Source organism: Borostomias antarcticus (genome assembly GCF_949987555.1).
Source record: "Borostomias antarcticus genome assembly, chromosome: 12".
In the NCBI taxonomy this organism is placed as follows: domain Eukaryota; kingdom Metazoa; phylum Chordata; class Actinopteri; order Stomiiformes; family Stomiidae; genus Borostomias; species Borostomias antarcticus.
The window spans coordinates 8,286,323-8,308,284 of NC_140245.1; the positions used below are offsets into that span (position 1 = coordinate 8,286,323).

Below are 21,962 nucleotides of genomic sequence, written 5' to 3' on the forward strand. Positions count from 1 at the left end.
TTAAAGCACTGCGGTGCCGTACAATATTGACTTAAATACAAAAATTTTACCAATACAGCCTATATTACTCTTTAACTGCACCGTATCAAGAGTTATTTTAAATGATTTATTTTGGATGGTCAAGATTCACTTCAGATTGTGTCAGATGTACACTTAAGAAAACGGCAGCCATCTATGTAATCCTGAAGTGTAGCCTATATTACCAGGATACCATTTCTCTCTCCTGGGCCTGTTGTAAGCTTGACATTTCATAATTTCTCTTTCCCAGCACTACCTAGAGCCTACCTAGTGTCTGACTGTAAGTGTACACACACACTCTCTCTCTCACTAACATTCTCCCAGTCTGGAGAAGGTGGATTGTATCACAATCAACCGTGTTCCATAGATGACCTCCAGAGTCTGGTTGAGCCTGTGCTGACCATCACCAAAGGAGTCCGTAGTCCGTACAGCGCATGCCCAGTATCCCGATCTGTGAAGGTAAATACACACGCATGTCTCCACACTCCAGACTGGGAGAATGTGAGGAAGGGAAGCAGATGAGCGGAGCCATTATAAGACATTTTATTGCTAGCCCCCTTCCCCCTGGAACTCCACCAGTGTTTTGAGGACTCTTGACATTTCACAGCACCTTCCATCGACACAAGGCCGAGTAGATAATGGGTGAATTTTTATTTTAAAGTGAACTCTCTTTAAATACCCAATTCATTTGTTTTTGTGTGTGTTTTTCCAGCTTTTCTGACCAACCCAGCCCAACCAACCCAACCCAGACGTTATTGATTCAGACTTAAATCTGTCTGTGCACGTAAGTGGGTTTTTCTTGGTAGTTGCTAGTTTTACTTTTCTCAGGCAATGTTTTAAACTTCTTGTAAACATGTTCCACTGCCAATTTTGTGCACATGTAAGCAATGATATTTCAGCATTTTTAAGGCACATAAAACTCCATAGAAATCTTCCAAATTCTGCTTACAAATGTGGTATGCCATGTGTGACCTATCTATGGTGGTTCTTCACCACTCTTTCCCCTCACTAGAGTGATGTCCAGCATAGAGGAGCAGATCAGGGGAGATGTCCTACAGATTTTGCCAAGTCTTCCTAGGGAGACACTGGACCAGTTGTTGGAGAGGCTAATAGAACACTGTGGTGTGGAAAGTAAAGAAGATCTGCAATATGTAAGAGAGGAGGATATCTCAGAATTGCTCAGGCCCATTCAGTGCAGGAAAATCCTCAGTGCTTGGAAGTTAGGTAATGTACACAATTACATGGGGCCTTGGGGAGATGTTTTTTAATGTTTCAGATCACTTAAAGTGTCTGACTAAAGACTAGTTGCCATTGATGCATTTGGTTAAGGTTCGAGCCAGAACTACTCGGACTAGAACTAGTAATGCATATGTCCTTACAGATAAGTTTGGGCAATCAGTTTGACTCATGCTTTTTTTGTCATATCAACATTTTGTGTGCTTATCAGAGCCTTGCATTTCAGAGCCAGAGGGCCACACTCCAAACCGTCCAGTCCTATCATCGAGCTCCAGCGAAGACCTTCCAAGCCCCACAGCCTCCAACACCCCAAGACGCTCCGCATCAAGTTCCACATCCAGTACCCAGAGATGTCTCACATCCTCCATCACCTGGTCTGAAACATTTGAAGTTCAGTGGGACAAAATGCCTGATAAACTACAATCTGCCCTTGCAAAGGGGGAGAGACCATTACCAGCTCATCGCCGGCAAATGATTCGAATACTTGCTGATGAAGTCCAAAAGATTGAGTCCAACCCCACCAAAGCACAGTGTCTTATCGGTCTGTCGTAAAATAGTCAGGCGGTATCCAAAGAGCTTTGCAGATACAGATAAACAAGGAACAGGCAGTGCAGCGTACGCATCACTCCTGGCACAGCTGAAAACCCGCATAGAGCTCTTGAATAGGAACAACTACTTGGCACACCGCCGTTCTCAGAGGGCAGGAGACACCACACCAAAGAGAGGATACACTGACACTTACGGCTGTAAAAGTTGGCAGCCAGATATAGCGCCCAGTGAGACTCATGAGCGTCTTGAAGAAAAACAAAACAGGATGGTGGAGCTCTTCTCACAAGAAGGTGTAGCCGGTGGAGAAAGAGGCGAAGTGAATCAACTGATGGAGTCAACATACAGCCTGCAACGTCGCATGATAAATGCCACCCCAGCCCCCCCCATTGGGGATTTGAAAAAAGCTTGGCCTTTTCTTTTTATTCCAAGGGGCATGTTTACTCATTTTCAACTACTGACTGAGAAGGATGTCCGCAGAGAGATGGAGCAATCAATGATTGACTGGGGTACACCACTCATTGAGTACTTCAGGAAGAATCCAGGCAACAAAGAGGTCCAGTCTGCCCTGCCCAGAGAGGGAGCGGATGTGGCCTCCTCCACTGTGCCACTTCTCTTGGCCCACTTCAAGGAGGCCAAGGAAGGACTTATCCTTCAAGCTGATGTAAGTTACTTTCTCTTAAGTTTACAGTATACTTGCCTTTTACCAATGCTTGTTGCGAGTGGCATTGTTTACATTGCCTGTGTACTTTGCTTGTAGGTCCTCAAATGATTATCGATGTATCCACACATACTTTACCATGTTCGTTTTTGAGCACCCGCACAGCCAGGACACAGGCAATGCTCCAAACAAATGCAGGATGCTTGTGGTTGACATCATGCATGCATGTATGCCTATTTAAAAGCAAGTTTATCTGTTGCCTTAAAGTGGAGATGAAATCGTGAAATCCACAGAATCCTACAATTTGATGCATTTCCTACTAAAACAGGGCAGTGTGGTTTCGGTTTTAATTTTAATGTTATCAAGTGGGCAGGTTATCACAGTTTGGGGTGGGACATAACATTTACATTAAGTTATTTTTATGATTGACGGGTGTACTGTATATCATGAGATATTGGTTTGTATATATCCGTACAAGCTGATTCCTTTTCAGTAGGAAATGTGTCAATTTGTAGGATTCCACTGCCATTTCATCTAGATTTGAAGTCATTGTTTTGAACGAGGTAAGAATGCACAAATAATTTGTTTCTTGGGTTTGTTTCCTGCAGGCGGCTGCATCAGCTGCTGATGTCCAAGATGACCCTACCTGCCAGTCCTCGACTGATAGTGCTTGGTATGTACCCTCTATGCTACCTGTCATAACCATTCATCTTTCATTAGTCGTTTATTCGAAAGATATGAAATCCTAAATGATTTCTTGTTTCAGGTGATACTCGGCACTGGATGCTAAGCATTGAGGGCCAGGTGGTGTGCGAGGGGACCACTCTTGTGTCTGGCCTCGCTGTGCTTTTTGCGTCCTATTATAAATTTAACCTGCAGTACCAGGATGAGGTGGCCTGTACGCTGGAATTCATTCAAAGGTGAGCAGCTCACACACACTTTCACCTACATACACATCAATGTGCTTTCTTTCATCCTGATTGTCTAATTATAATAGGTGTGTTTTTGTGAAAATCACACAGCCGTTTTTGTCTCAATATTCTCACACACATTGTATTACAGACTGAATGTACTCTAGTTTGAAAGTTTTTATGGTGCATCTGGACTGGGGTCAAACTGTCTAGAATATTATTGGTCTGTGTGTGCTGTGGGTCTGTGGCATTTAATAACTGAACCGATAATGTAATACCATACTTGGCACTGTTTTATTTATTGGTAATTAAGTGTCACGCTTCCACAATACTCACCCGTACTGTTGCTTCTTTCAGCTTTGAGCCCCCCCCCCCCCCCCCATCGGATTGCTATGTACATACATTTATTATGTGTGTTTCCTGTTTTTTCCCCCTCAAAATTGCCATTTCAGACGGTTTATGGATATAAATCCAGAGAGGGGTACCAAGGCCAAACAAGGCAAAGTGGTGTCTAAGAAGACGGGAAGAGATGTGCAGAAGAAGCCACACACCGTCAATCCACACGTTGCCACCCTTCTGCGCAAGATTATGGATTATAAGTGGGACTTTGTAAATCAGTAAATACACACACAAACACCTCCCACTCTCTGCTCTTATCTGCCTCCTCTTTCTGCCTCCTCTTTCTTTATGTTCTGTCTCTCCACTCTGCCTGTTCGCAGGGTGTTTCGCCTGCAAGGTGTGTTTGATTTGGATGCCGGGGCGGTCTGTGGGGTGAGGTTAAGGTTTAGGGATGGGGTTAGGATTAGGGGTGGGGTTAAGGTTAGGGATGGGGTTAGGATTAGGGGTGTGGTTAGGGTTAGCGGTGGGGTTAGAGGTAGAATTTACTTTTTTAGAATGGCCTAATTTCTTTAAGGTATTTTTTATTTCTCAGATTTATAGCTTTATCCTTGTGTTGTAGGCCTACTCTGTTTATATGTGCTTTTTAGTGTTACTCTGTTTATATTAGTGTAACAATGTAACTATGTTCCTTTTATTATCTGCATATAGATAAAACCTTTAATATAAACAATTTGAGGTGTTCTGCATTTCTTAATAAAATGTTTTATCCTAAATTGCATTTCTCTAAGTTTTTAAACTAGCAGATACAGATCCAGTGTAGGGCTGCCAGTAGATTGCTGTTAGTTGAAATATGAATGTTGCTGTAAAGTTAGTGATGGAGTTGTCAGCCAAATACTGCTAATTTAAATATTCACATTAAATTGCTGTAAATAAAAAAAGAAATAATACAGAATAGTACTGGTATTGAAATTACAGTAATATTACATATTTACATGAAATTGCTGTAAATTGAAATGAATAATACAGAATGGTACTGTAATTTAAATTACAGTAATATTACATATTTACATGAAATTGCTGTAAATAGAAATGAATAATACAGAATAGTACTGTAATTTAAATTACAGTAATATTACATATTTACATATAATTGCTGTAAATACAATAATTTCAATTACAGTACTATTCTGTAAATTTATTTTACAGTAATGTTGCTGTAAGATTACAGCAAGTGGCTGGCAACTGAGCTGCCAGCAGATTGCTGTAAATTTAATGTGAAATTTTTTACAGTGTGTTTATATACCTTCCTGTGTGTCTGTCCTTTTGTTGTTGCTGTTGTTGTTTATGTATTGTTCGGTCGTCGTCACTGTAAATGAGGGCAACCTCAGTGCCTCTCGGATTTCCCCCCTTCTGAGGATGCTGAACAATGATGATGGGATGATAGGGAGCTGGCTCCACCCTCCCTGTTCCTTGACCTAAGAGGACGCAAGGTCCCACTGACCAGGGAGTCAGAGACACACTTCCTGGTATTCAGGAGGAAACTCAGAGGGAAACTGGACAGTCGCTCTGCTGGTTTAGGTGTCTGGTCAAATTGGCCAGATCTCTGCGTCTGAAGAGGAGTGTCCCTGGACTGAGAGGGTCTCAGAGGATGTTATAACTGACCCCCACATCCATGTCAAGGCAACCGTCTCATATGGTGGACACAGTCACCTGCTAGCACCTGCAGGAGCCCGGCGAACCCTCCTGGATCTACAACAAGTCTGACAACAGCAACACTGACTGGACTAAAATCTCAAGGAAAAGTTACATGTCTTTCCTTTGCTGATCACTGTCTCTCTCACTCATTCTTAAGGAACGCTGCAGTAAAATTCACAGTAAAAGTCCTTCCCACCAGACTCAAACTATCTATCTGGTTTCCTACCCAGGCTCCTCACTGTTTGCATCACACAACTGAACAGCTCACAGAGTCAATGTCACACATCTTGAATGGCTGTTATGCCTGAAGGAATATACATAGCACGTCATGACAGAATAGTGGACTTGATAGTAAAGGACATATCTAATTTTCTAACCTCAGTGAGAATGTACAAACATTCCTGTGTCAATCCCTCCATGTTCCATCTCAGTAATCCAGACACTTTTACACATCTGTCTGCTAATACACCAGATGTTGTTGTTGTTGTTGTCAGTATAACTATCCAGAAAGGTGTTTGTTCCGGAGGTAGCCTGCACATTTGACCCTAGCCTAGAGGAAGACTTCATGACCAAGGTCATTAAGTACCAACCTCTCCTGAATACCATCTCAGAGCAGGATGCAGACTACTTGTGTTCATATTTGGCAGCCGATATACACACAGGTTGGTCGTAAGAACTGGGAATGCCCAAAAAGAGGGCTAAACGTCTGTCTCTGCTGTGACAGGCAGCTGCCATATATGGAGGAGACGCTGCTACTTGTACCCTTGAAAGATATGTGGGAAAAAAAAGTTATACAGCTGGTCTATGAATTGTGATCGTATACTGACTGCACCTTTAGTATTTGTGTCCCTGTATGTAATTTTAAAATTGTCTGTATCTGGACATAAATAAATTGTTAAATTGTGTGTGTGTGTGTGTGTGTGTGTGCGTGTGTGTGTGTGAGAGTGAGTGTGTGTGTGTGTGTGTGTGTGTGTGAGAGAGAGAGAGAGAGAGAGAGAGAGAGAGAAACTTTCAAACTTTTTCATTGGGCCTAGACTAAAAACTAGGTCAGAAATTGTTTTGGCAGTGATAAGAAAATCATTGAAAAGTCCAAGTGGAATCAAACCAAATAAATGCAGTCATCCTTGCTGAGTTGTTTCAGCTGCACACACAATAATCGCGTCCAGCAATAGTAAATCATTAACCGCGGTTGTAGCCTTGTCAACTAACTTGATTTACAATTGTTTTGTATAAATATGTTACGTCTACGTAGTAACGGTGAAACTTTCATTGCCATTAATCGAATTTACATCTGCAACGCAAAGCAACAGGAAAGTCGTAGCGCGCAGGACAGATAGTGAAAGCACGTCCTTCCCGCTGTGAGGGATGAGAACGTGCGATTGGGACCATGAGGGACCAGAGGGCATTACGCACTTCACACTTGACAGTAGTAGTGAAGTGAAGAATCTTCCGAAGAATGTCACTGGGAATTCATTTTTAATCGGGACAAATGTAGGCTATTATACACACCAGGAGAAGCCGAGCGGGGCATGGCTTTAAGCAGTGAGTATAGCAAAGTTCCATTTGCCTATCAGGAACACTACTTTTTGGTTTAATTTCCTCAATACTTCGACTTGGCTTCAAGTTTAATATGTCATATCAGCGCGACTTTTGAACGGTTTAGTCTACACGTGTGCTGTCTATATCTGACCAGGACTTCTGCTGCTCTGCATGGTTGCATCTGAGGTATGGGATTCCGAGGCCAGGCCCATAGACTTTGTTTGTGACAGAGACTCCAGGAGGGACATGAACACTGTGGCTGCGATGGAGGCTGATCTGGTGAGCTTATACCTCCTTCTATCATTGTGCTTGTCCTCCACCTGTCTGTCTCAATGGTTACCACTGTCTGTCTGTCTCTCTCAGTGTTTGGACACCTTTCCATCTGATTGTCTATCTTCTTGGTAAAACTCTACAATAAGGTACACAAAAAATGAGTTTTTACTGACTAACGAGGAACCAATGATTAGTTAATGAGTTGTTACTGATGAACTCTGAGATTAGTTAATGAGTAGTTACTGGTGGGGACTACTATAGTAGTTACTGAGGAACCAATGCTTAGTTAATGAATAGTTACTGATTAACTATGAATCCATGACTGTATAGTAGATAGTGATGGGCTAGTAGAGAACAGACTGGGGACTACTATAACATTTGCTGAGGAACCAATGCTAAGTTAATTAATGAGTAGTTACTGATTAACTCTGAATCCTAATCACTAATGATTAAGTAATGATGAGGTAATGAAGGACTAGGCCTATCTGCAATAAGGTACACAAAAGAGTAACTAATGATTCAGTTTTGATGAGGTAATGAAGGACTACCTAGCAACTACTCTGTATGATGTCTGACTTTACAAAAAGGTACACAAAATAATAATTAATGATTAAGTAATGAAGTAGTACTTGGTAACTCTAGCGGACCCAAACTTGTTACCTCATCATAACTTAATCACTAGTTACTCTTTTGTGTACCTTATTGTGCAGTCAGACATTATACAGAGTAGTTAGGTAGTCCTCCATCGCCTCATCCTAAATTAATCATTATTTAATCATTAGGATTCAATAACTACTCATTAACTAATTATTGGTTCCTCAGTAACTGCTATAGTAGTCCCCAGTCTGTTCTCTAGTAACCCATCATTATCTACTATATAGTCATAGATTGATAGTTCATCAGTACATACTCATTCACTAATCACGGGTTCCTCAGTAGCTACTATAGTAGTCCCCAGTCTGTTCTCTAGTTCCTCACTAACTACTATAGTAGTCCCTATCAGTAACTACTCATTAACTAATCTCAGAATTAATCAGTAATAACTCATTAACTAATAATTGGTTCCTCATTAGATACTCAGTCACTACTCATTTTTGTGTACCTTATTGTAAAGTGTTACCATATGATTTATTGCTTGTTGTTGTTGTCATTGTCTAGCGTCTCTCGCTTTGCATCAACTGTTCCCCGAGGGGATGATTAAAGCTATCACTCTGTCTGTCTGCCTCCATGTGTTTCAGTAAGTCAGTTCTCTGTCTCCCTCCCTGTCCAGGCGGAGTGTGAGGCGTTGACGACCCTGCCCTCCCCAATCCAGCTGCCCTGTATCAAGGTGCACAAAGCCTCCTGGGACATCAAATCCGTACGTCAACAAACACTCACAAATCCACAAATCCTTGGCGCCGGACCAGCGACAATATTCGTGTTTATGTGGTTACTGTTATATTTTCAAATCGTGAATTCATGTATGCATCTCTCTATCTCTTCATCTCCCCCCTGCTCTCTTTCTGTGTGTGTGTGTGTTTCCTCAGCGTCAGGAGAAGAAAGGGGACATCGTAGCCTCTCTGGGGGCGCTCGCGGAGGGGGTGAGGGCTGCCAGGTCCTTGAGTCTGCCTGGATGTTCTTCCTCTCTGCTGGAGCGACTGGAGCACAGCGTCAACAACTACCTGCACATACTCACACACCTGGAGGTGAGCGGAACACACACACACACACACACACACACACACACACACACACACACACATAATAAGGTCACACAGACATATTTAAATACACAATTACAAAGTGTGATCACACGTCCTATACGTGCGTCTTATGAAAGACTTGTTGACGTGTGCTGTGTGTTTTCTGAGGCACTATCGAGTTCCATGGGGCAGGAAAATCCGGCTTTCCCGTAATCACTGATATAGCTCCGCGCTGGCGGCTCTGACCCCTACAACCCCTGGTCTTCCTTCCTCTGGACAAAATAGCAGATAGCAGAGCATACCTCAGCCATGACAGAGTCAGCCCTGGCCTATGCCATGAAAATGACTTGCCATTCTAATATACGTACTTTTTACCGAGTCCAGATATAATGCAAGAAAATCTCTCTCTCACTCTTTCTTTCTTTCTCTTCTCCCTCCATCTACCACCCCGCTCTCTTTCTCTGGGCCACCAGCAGGGGTCAGTGGAGAGCCCGGTCTCGTCCTGCGCCCCTCGAAACAGCCAGAACCTGAGTGCGGTACTGTGGACCTACGGTCGACTGATCACGGGGAAGCTTGAGTGGCTCATGGCTGACCTGACAGACAGATGCCCTCCCCTCTGACAGACAGAAGAGGAGAGAGGGAGCCTCTTCACTGTGTTGAAGTGTGTGAAAATACAAGAATTCTCGTTGCCTTCTTCTGTAAAAAATATGGAAAAAAGACCAACTGCAGTGCGGGGAGAAAGGGGAGCGCTCTCTGCGTGATTTTTTTTACCAACCAACTTCTGCCATAACCACGCCCCCGCGAGTTTTCATTGGGTTAGGGTTAGGGTTAGGGTTAGGGTTAGGGTTAGGGTTAGGGATAGGGTTAGGGTTAGGGTTAGGGTGTCCAATGAAAACTCGCGGGGGCGTGGTTATGGCAGAAGTTTGTTGGTAAAAAAAAGCACGCCTGCAAACCATTGAGATGCACCGAAATGAGAGAGGAGAGGAGAGCAACCCATCAGAGAGAAAACGAACTCTTTATGCTCTTTATGAACGTATGAGTGCAAGATGCAAGAATGAAGATACATCACCCTCTGGTGGTCTTTAAAGAGAACTGCAGCTCTTTGTATCCGGCACTCTACATGGATATGGCTACTGTATATGGACCAAAGACTGAAGCATTGGGACTGACCGCTGTTTCTCCTGAAATAGAAGCACTATAGAATGTGTACAAATGAGTTACAATGACGCTGCTATGTCCTATACAATTATGCATATCTTGCATATTTTCGCTTTTAAATAATGTTGGAAATAGCATGGCTATGGGAAACCAACTAATAAAGTTTTGACGGTATTTTTTTTTTTAGTACTTAACTCCTCTTATCGTACTGCAATTGCTTTCTCTGCTTACTGGCACTGTAGAAGTGTTTTTATTGTACATATCACTTCTGTGTTTACATTGCTGCCGAGGCCTAGGCTACTCCTCAATGTAAGGGAGATATTTGTCTCACTTTTCACTGTTCATTGTTTGACATATTGGTTTTTATACCTACACACACCTTTTTTCATATTATATCAGATTTAGTAAGCACCCAAATTGTGTAACCTTGTTTGTATTAAATACAGATTAGGTTATATAAGAGTTTGTTCCACAAACAAAACGTGTAGGCTATCCTAATGGTTTTCTGTAAATGAATAAAAGAAAACAATTTGAAACATATGGTCCTCTGGTCGATAAACCAATCAGTTGGATGGAGGTCAGCAGGTCGATGTGTACGTGATTGGAAGAACAAGTGGCAAGGTAGAAACGTCAAGATAAGGTTGGGCGGGCACACCACTTTGCGTGATGCACGGTCAAGTGTTAGCGCGCGTCGTGTGCATTGGTCCCATTTGGTGCTAATGGCCGATAGTGTTTAGTGTGTCGGTGTAAACGACGGTAGCCTTTCACGGCAAACGTGTTCCCTCACTCCAGTTGTCGTGGTGTATTGGACCGTCATGTCTGAAAAGTCACCGCTCTTGCACTACCGACTATCCCTCGATGGTTCGGAGATTCTGATGGGGAAAGCCCCCGGGCGTACCAAGGCCATGCCGTCCAGGAAGCTCTCAACATTTTTTGGCGTGGTTATCCCAACTATGCTGTCAATGTTCAGCGTCGTTGTCTTTCTGCGGATTGGTGAGTAGCAGGTTCTTCTCAACAACACACGCGCACACACACACACACACACACACACGCACACACACACACTACTTGACTGGCTCGGTTAAAGCATCCTCTCATGTAGAGTTGGTGAATGATCGTGCATTTCTCACTCAGGCTTCGTGGTGGGCCAGGCTGGACTGTACCAGTCCATCGCCATGTTCCTGGTGGCCTACCTCATCATCGCCATGACTGTCCTGTCTATCTGCGCCATCTCCACCAATGGGTTTTTGGATGCCGGCGGGGCTTACTGTAACCTTCCACCTATAAGATATGCTAGATCTCTACCTGTCATAGCAACTTGATAACGTTTCTCAATTGAGTTTGTATTGATGTCAGTGATGTAAAACCTTAACTTGGTCGACCAGACATGATCAGTCGGGCGCTGGGGCCCGAGTTCGGAGGCAGCATTGGCATCATGTTTTTCTTTGCCAACGTGTGTGGCTGTGCCCTGTATGTGCTTGGTCTGGTGGAAGCCATCATCTCCTCATTTGGCATTACAGAAGGTAGCGTGTGTACAGTTCTACAGTGGTGTGTGTACAGTTGTGAAATTACAATGGACACATGTTTTGTATCAGCTACAGTATAAGAACGCTATCTGTTCCAGAGCCCTCTCAGTTTTAAGTGATGAAGTGATGAAGTGATGAAGTGTGTGTGTGTGTGTGTGTGTGTGTGTGTGTGTGTGTGTGTGTGTGTGTGTGTGTGTGTGTTCCAGACAGTGCAGTCTACATGGCAGGACAAAACCAGGTGTTACCCAGCGGCTACTGGTGGTCTCTGCTCTACGGAACTGCCCTGCTGACCCTCTGTCTCCTCGTCTGCCTGGTGGGACACACACACACACACCGCCTCAAATCAGTTTCATTATAATCTAGAGGCTTTATCTGTGATGTAAAAAGTCAGCTGCGCCGGAGCAATCGTAGATGGCCGTCCCCCTTCACAGTCCCATCTGCTCCGTCCCCTTCCAGGTCGGGGTCCACATCTACGCCAAAGCCACCTTCATCATCTTCATCGTCGTCACGACAACCCTGGCCACCATCTTCGTAAGCTTCTTCGTTGTGGGTCAGAGGGCCGTGACCCTGCCCGGCGCCTCAGGCGGCGCCAACGGTTCGGGTGGTGCAAACACCGCCAACTTCACAGGCTGCCGTCTGGACACCATGAGGGACAACCTGTGGGGTGCGTGCCGCCGGGTGACGTCGGAATTGAGAAGATATGACGTTGAGAAATGTCCAAACCGCTGGTATAAGTGAGCATGGTCAGCCAGAGCAGAGCTGACCGCTGTATTCAGATTTGGTTTCTGGTAGTCTGGCTCGATGGATGTAGATTTTGGGGATAAGGCTTGTCATTGATTTATTACTGCCCATACAGTGGCGGTGGAATATGGGGCGGCTGTAGCTCATGAGGCAGAACAGGTCGTCCAATGACCGCAGGGTCGGCGGTTCGAATCCCGGCTCCTCTTGACGATTTGTCGAAGTGTCCTTGGGCAAGACACCGAACCCCAAATTGCTCCCAATGAGCAGGCTAGCACCTCGCATGGCAGCTGCCGCCATCGGTGTGTGTATGTGTGTGTGAATGGGTGAATGAGAGGCCTTCTCTGTAAAGTGCTTTGGATAAAAGCTCTATATAAGTGCAGCCCATTTACCATATGTTATCCACCCCCAATCAGATTCAATCCAGACTACATGAAACAACAATTTAGAAACCGCTCTGCCGAAGACTGTTGTGATTCGTTTAAAGAAAAACAGCATTTTCTCCCCCTTTATCCCCAAATGGTAATGAGTCCAGCCAGACCTTTCTCCAGCGCTGGCACAGTGTAAACTAAGTGTGATAGGTTTGTCTCTGTGAAGTTTCAGTTCAACAGGACGAAAGGTCAGACTGGTTTACCCAGCCGAGTACAATTCACCGCTTCGGTGGTTTTCCAATCAGTGATTGGCCTCCCTCCCTCCCTCCTCCTCCTCCTCCCTCCCGCCTCCTCCTCCTCCCCTCCCTCCCTCCTTCCTTCCCTCCCTCCCTCCCTCCCTCCCTCCCTCCCTCCCTCCCTCCCTCCCTCCCTCCCTCCCTCCCTCCCTCCCTCCCTCCCTCCCTCCTCCTCCCCTCCATCCCTCCTCCTCCCCTCCCTCCCTCCTCCTCCTCTTATCTTTCCCTGCTCCTCCCCCTCAAGCTGACTACACGGTGGACTACACCACCGGCTCCATGATGAGCTTCGCCACGGTGTTCGCCGTCTTGTTCAACGGCTGCACAGGCATCATGGCCGGCTCCAACATGTCAGGTGAGAGGGTGTGTGTGTGTGTGTGTGTGCGCGTGTGTGTGGATGTCAGATTCGGACAGTTGTGGCTATATCACGTGACCCCCCGGCCTCTGTCTGTGTGTCTCAGGTGACCTGGAGAACCCCGGCTACTCCATCCCCCGAGGAACCCTGACCGCTGTGGTCGTCACCTTCATCACCTACAACCTGCTCAGCCTGCTGGCGGCCTGCTCCTGTGACCGGTCAGACACACACACACACGCAGCAACATCAGAACATGAAGACATGCAGACACACACACCAGACACACACACAAATGCACAATACGCGCTGGTTACGTTTTGAGGTTGTGATGGACAGGGCTCCCCGTGTCCTCCAGACACCTCCTCCAGCGGGACTACAGTTTCCTCAGGGACATTAACGTGTGGCGCCCTCTGGTGACCGTGGGGGTGTACTCCTCTGCCCTGTCGGCTGCCATGAGCAACCTCATAGGGGCCTCCCGGATCCTTTTCGCCCTGGCCAAGGACAACCTGTTTGGTGAGATGCGCACACACACACGCGCTATAACGGAGACTAATTTTGATAAATGAGAGAAAAATATTTTTCAAGTGAGGATGAATGGAATGTCAAGTTATAAAGTGTGCCAATAGCTGTGCCAGTTTGTATAATAATATTAATATACTTGAGACTGCCGCTCAAAGGGGCCGAGCCCACCTCACCTCTCAATACTTAATTTTTTTTCAGATTCAGATCAGTTTATTGTCATACTGTATATATGATTTACACATACTAGGAATTTCTTTAGGTTGATGGTGCATAACACTGATGGAGAAAACATTAGACAGGGTGCAGGACAGGACATTACAGTTTAAAGACTGGACAGTGAAAATTGAAAATACAATATATCCACATAGTGAGAGTATATACAGTGTGTGTACAGAGTGTAATGTATATGCAATGTTTTATATATACAATATGTGTGCAGTTGTGATATGTGGTACAATCAGCGGCCATGTGCAAGTGGTGCAAAGAGTATAGAGTCAGTGGTGGGGGGGGGGGGTGTCAGAGGGGACACAAGCCATGTTGATGGCAGTGGGGAAGAAGCTGTTTTTGTGACGTGAGGTCTTGACCCTGATGGACCGCAGCCTCTTGCCGGAGGGGAGTGCTGTACGGTGTTCCACAATTTAGTAGCATAGTGGACGAAGGCAGATCCCTAATTTGATTTTGGACTTTGTAATGTAATGTTACTTTGTAAAGACCTGCTGTAGAGGACTAAAGGGTTCGTGAAGGGACATGAGCAACAGGGAATGGGTGATGTAAGAGGGTGCTAAACCATTAAGAGCTTTGTTTACAAGTACAAGGATCAGTTCTACAAGATGCAGGTGGTTCAGTGTGGCTGAAACCGGAGTAATACTCTCTCTCTTCCACGTTTCGTTCTCTAGCAGCAGTTCTGAATTAGATTAAGTTTCTCAATTGACTTTTTTGGAAGATTAGTAAAAAGGGCATTAATAGTCCAGTCTACATGAATGAGCATCCTGTCCTGTTCTAAAAAGAGGCTTAGTTGGCAACATTTCTTAGGTGACAGAATGCCGTTTTAGTCACCTTGTTTATGTGGAATTTAAAACTAGTGTCAAGGGGGTCTAAAATTACACGTCGATATAACTCCAAGCTGTTCTTGTGTTAAGCTTCCAAGATGAGCCATGTGTTCTCTGGCTGTGCATCCAGAGAAATCAGCCACTAATAGATGGAGGAGATGAAGGATGACAGTGAGTGATATAACGCGTCAGTCGTCTTCCTGCCAATCTCCATTTCAATCTCGTCCGTTCGGAGTTAGAGGCCTGCAGGTTGTACGCACACAATATAAAACCGGATACAAAACGGATGGCTTGGCCATGTTAAAGGAGTAGTAAAGGCAAAATGCATGTTTAGCCCTGTTTTAAGGTTATTTATGATCATTTACAATGGTTCAGATCAAAACGTTGACAAAACTAGCACTTTTGAGAAAGTCTGATAATTGCTCTACCACCGTTTTGGTCATACAATGGATGTGGGTGGGCACCGTGAAAAATCATTCAAAAAACATGTTAAACTCTCAATTTCAAGAAACTCACCGAGGTGTTAGTTGGCGTTCTGACATATAATTCGCCATAAAGTAACATTCTAGTTCATCTGGAAAGGCTTTTTAAAATATTTAGCATAAAACTATTTAGTCGCAGCACATACATGTGTAAACCTCCGCAAACTAGGTAGCCTAGCAACATAAACAATAACAATAGCTACTGTAAATAGTGCAGCTTCCTGAATCCCCTCTGCAGATTGATCTACACAACTACAACGGTCGCTTCAATACAATTCAATGGATTTCATAAAATGATCAATAAAACCCTACAGGATTCATACTTTGCGGCGAATTTGATGTCAAAACACGGACACCAATTACCCCCTCGGTGAGCTTCTTGTCTTTGAAATCGAGAGTTTAACATGTTTTTGAACGATTTTTCAAGGTGCCCACCCACATCCATTGTATGACCAAAACGGTGGTAGAGCAATTCAGACTTTCTCAAAAGTGCTAGTTTTGTCAACATTTTGATCTGAACCATTGTATATGATCATAAATAACCTTAAAACAGGGCTAAACATGCATTTTGTCTGCCTCTTCTGTACTGTATGAATGAAACGGGGTGCAGAAAATGAATCCAATAAGTCAAGCTCTGGGTTTAAACAGTATAAGACCTTTTTGAATAATAAATAGTCACCTGGTGTTGTGTCTATCGCCCTCTACAGGTGGGGTTCTGGCACCTGCGGGGCGTACGTCCACGACTGGGAACCCCTGGGCCTCAGTGCTCATCTCCTGGGCCCTAGTGCAGGTAGGGTGGGAGTCCCCTCCATCACCTCCAGTGCATATACACGTAGGAGGGAGTGAGGAATTTGCTTTTGAACATGGATATATAGTATGTTTTTGACAAATAACTGGATATACCACCATCAAGATACAAGATATGAGTTTATCAGAAAGTGTCATTGTAGAAAAATGTATGTAAAGCTTTTTACAACGCAGTAGATAACCACTCTATTCCTCAGAGTTTGTCGTTCGCGCCAACGTTTCTCATGTCGAGAGTCTGGCGGTCAACCCCACGCCACCTGTCGACGTCAGTGAGCCCAGAAAAAGCCAGTTCTCTCTCTCCCCCCTAGGTGGTACTGCTCTCCGGGAAGCTCAACACCATCGCCAGCATCGTCAGCATCTTCTTCCTGCTGGTGTACGCGGCCGTGGACCTGGCCTGCCTGGCGCTGGAGTGGGCCTCCGCGCCCAACTTCAGGTACACCGCGCGCCACCCGCAGGGTGTAGCTCGCCACTGCACAACGCTACACAGTCTTGCAAAGCGCTGCACAGTGTAGCACAGTCCAATCAATTATTGTATGATTTTGACTCGTGAGAACTTAAAACAATGATTAAGGGAAGCCATTTAATTTCCGGTTGGGTAATTTTTATCTAAAAAAAAAAAAAGAAGTAAGAAATGGTTCTATTGCACAGTGTTCTCACAATGACCCTCCACCACGTCCCCTACATCCCCCCCTCTCTCCCTCCAACTCCATCCCTCCATCACCTCCGTCCCTCCATCACCTCCATCACCTTTGTCTCCTCCATCACCTCCGTCTCCTCCTTTCCCTCCATCACCTCCATCCCTCCAACTCCTCTCTCACCTCCATCTCCTCCATCACCTTCCGTCTCCTCCATCACCTCCATCCCTCCATCTCATCCATCATCTCCATCTCCTCCTTCACTTCCATCCCTCCATCACCTCCATCCCTTCTTCTTTCTATCTCCTCCACCACCTCCATCCCCTCCATCTCCTACATCCCTCCATCACCTCCATCCCTCCGCCACCTCTAGGCCCTCGTTCCGCTGCTTCACCTGGCACACCTGTGCTCTGGGCATCCTGGGCAGCCTGGTCATGATGTTCCTGATCAATGTCATCTACGCCTCGGCCAGCATCGCCTTCATGCTGCTGCTGCTGCTGCTCATCCACTACCTCTGTCCCGCCAGCAGCTGGGGCTACATCAGCCAGGCGCTCATCTTCCACCAGGTGCACACACACACACACACACACACACACACACACGTACACTGCACACAGACGTACACACAGATGCACACACGTGCATCAGACGTACACACAGATGCACGCACGCACACACAGATGCACGCACGCATACACACACGTGCGCGTTCATGCACACAAACAAACACACACAATGCTACTCATCTACTATCTCTGTCCCGCTAGCAACTGCGGCGACATCTGCCAAGTGCTTATCTACGTACCACCAGGTGTACACACTGCTGAGAGAGACACACAGACACAGACACACACACAGATGGTTCACTTGACTGATATTTGACTCTCCCTCTCGCTCTCTGTCTCTCTCTCTACCCCTCTCTCTCTCTCTCTCTCTCCCTCTCGCTCTCTCTGTCTCTATCTCTACCCCTCTCTCTCTACCCCTCTCTGTCTCTATCTCTACCCCTCTCTCTCTCTACCCCCCTCTCTCTCTCCCTCTCGCTCTCTCTCTCTATCTCTCTCTCTCTCTCTCCCTCTCGCTCTCTCTGTCTATCTCTACCCCTCTCTCTCTACCCCTCTCTGTCTATCTCTACCCCTCTCTCTCTCTACCCCCTCTCTCTCTCTCTCTCTCTCCCTCTCCCTCTCGCTCTCTGTCTCTCTACCCCTCTCTCTCTCTCTACCCCCTTTCTCTATCTCTCTCTCTCTCTACCCACCTCTCTCTCTCTCTCTCTCTCTACCCCTCTCTCTCTCTCTTCTCTCTCTACCCCCTCTTTCTCTATCTCTCTCTCTCTCTACCCACCTCTCTCTCTACCCCCTCTCTTTCTACCCCCCCCCCCCTCTCTCTCTCTCTCTCTCTCTCTCTCTCTCTCTGTCAGGTGCGTAAGTTCCTGTTGATGCTGGATGTGAGGAAGGACCATGTGAAGTTCTGGCGACCCCAGGTGCTGCTGATGGTGGCCAACCCCCGCAGCTGCACCGGCCTCCTCACCTTCACCAACGACCTGAAGAAGAGCGGCCTCTACGTGCTGGGACACGTCCAGCTGGGGGAGCTGGGTAGGCCTGGGGCTGGGGCTGGGCTGGGCTGAGGCTGGGGGAAGAGGAGGTAGGAGGGGGGGGGGGGGGCTGGAACTGAGGCCGGGGGAAAGGCTGGGGCTGGGCTAAGGTAGGGGAGGGGGGTCTGGAACTGAGGCCGGGGGAAGGGCTGGGGCTGGGCTAAGGCGGGAGGGGGGGGCTGGATTGGGCTGAGTTTAGGGTTGGGGCTGGGTTAAGATAGGGTAGGGTCGGGTTGGACTGGGCTATACTGCGGTTGGGATAGGCTCGGGAGTTTGTGGTTGGGCAGAAGAAGTGGAGGTAGATAAAAGGAGTGATTGCGTTTCCTGCGTTCTCTCCCAGGCGTGCTTCCCTCGGACCCTCTGCAGTGCCGCTACGACTCGTGGCTCCGCCTGGTGGACCACCTGCGCATCAAGGCCTTCGTCAGCCTGACCCTGGCTGGCTCCGTCAGACACGGGATCCAGCACCTGCTGTTCATCTCTGGCCTCGGTACTTCAGCCACTGCTGTTCTCTCTCTCTCTCGAACCTTTTGTCCTTCGCCTCTTTCTTTCTCTTGTCACAAAGAGTTAATTTGAAATCCATATTAACTCCATTCATTCATTCATTCATTCCCCTCTATAATCATGTTCTATCTCTCTCTCTCTCTCTCTCTCTCTCTCTCTCTCTCATATCTACAGGTGGAATGAGGCCAAACACCCTGATGTTGGGTTTCTATGACAACTGCACCCCTGAGGACAGCCTGCAGGGCGACGACACCCTGCTTTCGTCGGGCGGCAGCGCGGGCGCCCCGAGCCCGGCCGAGGACCCGGCGGAGGGGCCGCCCTTCCACTTCCCCCCCCTGCGCGGCGGCGGCGAGGCCAAGGACCTCCGGGCCGAGGAGTATGTTGCGGTGATCGCCGACGCCGTCAAGATGGTGAAGAACGTGGCCCTGGCCCGCTACTTCTGCGACTTCGACCGCCTGGAGGCCCTGGGCTCGGGCGGGGCCGGGGGCCTCGGGGCGACGGGGCCCCTCGTGGACGTGTGGCCCCTCAACCTCCTGCGGCCGGACAGCTGCGGCTACGTGGACACCTGCTCCCTCTTCCTGCTGCAGCTGGCCTGCGTGCTGCACGAGTCCCGCGCCTGGCGCCTGGCCCGCCTGCGCCTCCACCTGTGCGTGGAGGCGGGGCGGAGCCTGCGCGAGGAGGAGGTGGTGAAGCTGCGCCGGCTCCTGAAGGAGCTGAGGATCTCGGCCCAGGTGCAGACGGTGCCCTGGGACCAGGTGGTGGCGCTGCACTGGCAGAGGAGAGGAGGAGGAGGAGGAGCAAGGGAGGGAGGGAATGAGGGAGGGCCAGAGAAAGAGGAGGAGAAGGAGGAGGATGAGGAGCTCACTCAGAGGTTCCCCAATAACGTGGCCCAGCTGACCGACGACTACATCTGCGCTGTGAACGGGCTGATCCGCCAGCACGGGGCCCCGCCCCCCGTCGTGCGCTTCCTGTACTTGCCCCGCCCGCCGGCCGACACGCACCGTTACCGCGCCTACCTGCACCAGCTGGACCTGCTGACCAGAGACCTGGGACCCACCCTGCTTGTCCACGGGGTCACACCCGTGGTCACTACTCACATGTGACTCTCCACCACAGTCACTTTGTAGTAGATGACCTCTGAACTTTAACCCCTCACAAGTCTTCACCTTTCAACTCTTGACTCACTGTCATAAAATGTTGTCTGTTTTATTGATTGTTTTGTGTTTGTGTGCCTCGAAGAAAAGGAATAAAGCAAAAAAAAGAACTTTTCCAACAACTTAATCTGCGCTGAAAATGAGGTCACTTGCTCCTGGACTAATTGTTTGTCTAGTTTTGCCCAGTAGAGGGCGAAGTAAGCGCGGTAAATGTCATACAGACAGAACCAACCACCCAGGAAAATCTATGGCCCCCCATATGGCAACACTTTGTCCTTCAGAGAAGTCCTGATGTTGGCGATTGATGGAATCAGTCGTCAAATGCTAATTTTCATCCTCACTTTACAGATAAATCCATATCTTTTCAGTCGTTGGGATATTTAAATAAAGCAGAGGTAGCCTACAGTAGCCTATGGAGGAAGGAGTCACAGTGACCTGATACAATTAAACTAGCAGAATGTCATATGGGAGATTAAATTAATTATTCATTAATTTGATATGACAGGTGATGTCTCCTGTAAGTCATGTGGAACAGCTGTTTATGAATTGGACAGACCTAGAATCCCAGTGCACGTTTATTGACAAGGGCCTACTGCCAGTGAGTAGGCCTACTTGTGTGACTGATTGATTTAAAAATATATATATTAAAACAAATTCAGGGACAGCGCACAATTTAAAAGTAGGCTAATTGCACCAGCTGTCTGCTCCTTCTTGTGTGACCTTAAAATCCTTTGTGGTTACACCAAACGCTTCAAATGCACAGAGTGCTCCATGACGGGGAATTGTCGCGTGCATCACTGTGAATCCCGCCGCCGACCTGCTTGGATACACGCTTCACTCGGCACAATGCGTCATCATAATGCAGGCCCCTTCACGCACGAGTATGGACGCCGCCGTTGGTACTACGGCTTCTGCCTGATAACTGTACCCGCCAATTCCAGGCAGGGCACGACGCTGACTGCGTCAGAGACGTCACGTCTGCGGCCGAGGACCTCCGTTGAGAAAGTGGGCGATCCCAGCCGCTCACCGCGCCGTCTCTGACGGGCTCTGTGTGGGCGAGCAAGTGGTCCCCGCTCAAGGGCCAGACTACATCACAGACGGGTTCTTAATTCTGTATGCTGTTGTGGTGACGAGGATGACAGGTGCCAATACTATAAATTGAGATTGTAAGGATCTTGCGCTTCACTTGACGACGTGTCGCGCTTTCGTCATCCTGAGTGGCCGCACGCCGCCCAGCCTCTCTGCCTCCTGGTTGGAGCACGCCTGCCCTCTGGGTGAAATGGAACCGCCCGCTCCGTGAATCTGAGCTCTGCTATTGTACATTATACTCCATGAGAATAGATTTGAGTTTTCTCCATCTTCTTGTCCATCCTTCCCAGTCAACTGTGGCCACAAGTAACACACACAGAGAAAAAGAGAGGGGGGGGGGGGGAGAGAGAGAGTGGACTCCATGTCGGTTCCACCCATGCAGAGGAGACCTGATGTCTCAGATCAGTTGGGCGCTCCTTCACAGAGACGTTGGAGGAGAGAAGGAGTGAGTCACTTCCGAGTGGTCACTGCTGGTAGGAGGCAGAGGAAGTACTGGTGTGGAGAAACAGTGAAAGGAGCTGCAAAAAATCTCCTTCTCTCCTTCATGCTCTCTTTCTTTCTCTCCCTCTGTCTCTCCCCCCCCCCTCTCTCTCTCTCTTTATCTGAGCAGATAAGTAGTTTAGTCTGAACAATATTTCCATAATGTTTTTTAGACATAGGTGGGCAATCTGTTTACAATGGAAATGGTTTTCATTGAGGAAAACAGGTAGGCTCCTGTTTTCCAACAGGAAAAACAACAAAAACACGATTCTCAATGTGACACATGAAGCAACTCGCCTCAGAACGATCACTCT

The 21,962-nt window shown here is 47.1% G+C and overlaps 3 protein-coding genes across 3 annotated transcripts; all 3 read left to right on the forward strand.

The window, feature by feature from the left end:
• Positions 1-2,334: 2,334 nt before the first annotated feature.
• Positions 2,335-4,163, forward strand: LOC311316257 (uncharacterized protein). The gene is made up of 4 exons (XM_084447086.1): positions 2,335-2,464; positions 3,070-3,134; positions 3,228-3,381; positions 3,825-4,163. The coding sequence occupies exons 1-4, from the start codon at positions 2,388-2,390 to the stop codon at positions 3,991-3,993; spliced, it is 465 nt and encodes a 154-aa protein (XP_084303212.1). The 5' UTR covers positions 2,335-2,387; the 3' UTR covers positions 3,994-4,163.
• Positions 4,164-6,814: 2,651 nt separating this feature from the next.
• Positions 6,815-9,618, forward strand: thpo (thrombopoietin). The gene is made up of 5 exons (XM_084447084.1): positions 6,815-6,948; positions 7,100-7,224; positions 8,489-8,575; positions 8,745-8,903; positions 9,374-9,618. Exons 1-5 carry the CDS (start codon positions 6,936-6,938, stop codon positions 9,518-9,520), a joined length of 531 nt encoding a protein of 176 aa, XP_084303210.1. The 5' UTR covers positions 6,815-6,935; the 3' UTR covers positions 9,521-9,618.
• A 1,255-nt stretch (positions 9,619-10,873) lies between these two features.
• Positions 10,874-20,028, forward strand: LOC311315673 (solute carrier family 12 member 9-like; the record flags this gene model as incomplete). The annotated part of the gene is made up of 14 exons (XM_084446376.1): positions 10,874-11,051; positions 11,193-11,327; positions 11,444-11,581; positions 11,791-11,897; positions 12,041-12,248; positions 13,234-13,341; positions 13,448-13,559; positions 13,697-13,854; positions 16,102-16,184; positions 16,510-16,634; positions 17,210-17,402; positions 18,251-18,425; positions 18,765-18,911; positions 19,100-20,028. 14 exons carry the CDS (start codon positions 10,874-10,876, stop codon positions 20,026-20,028), a joined length of 2,796 nt encoding a protein of 931 aa, XP_084302502.1.
• Positions 20,029-21,962: the final 1,934 nt, after the last annotated feature.

Bases quoted from the DNA above. Each gene is read 5' to 3' on its own strand.
- LOC311316257 (XM_084447086.1), top strand. From the start codon at position 2,388: ATGTGGCCTCCTCCACTGTGCCACTTCTCTTGGCCCACTTCAAGGAGG. The intron at 2,465-3,069 runs GTAAGTTACTTT...TGTTTCCTGCAG, and splicing joins GACTTATCCTTCAAGCTGAT to GCGGCTGCATCAGCTGCTGA. The intron at 3,135-3,227 runs GTATGTACCCTC...TTCTTGTTTCAG, and splicing joins TCCTCGACTGATAGTGCTTG to GTGATACTCGGCACTGGATG.
- thpo (XM_084447084.1), top strand. The intron at 8,576-8,744 runs GTACGTCAACAA...GTGTTTCCTCAG, and splicing joins CCTCCTGGGACATCAAATCC to CGTCAGGAGAAGAAAGGGGA. The intron at 8,904-9,373 runs GTGAGCGGAACA...CTGGGCCACCAG, and splicing joins ACATACTCACACACCTGGAG to CAGGGGTCAGTGGAGAGCCC.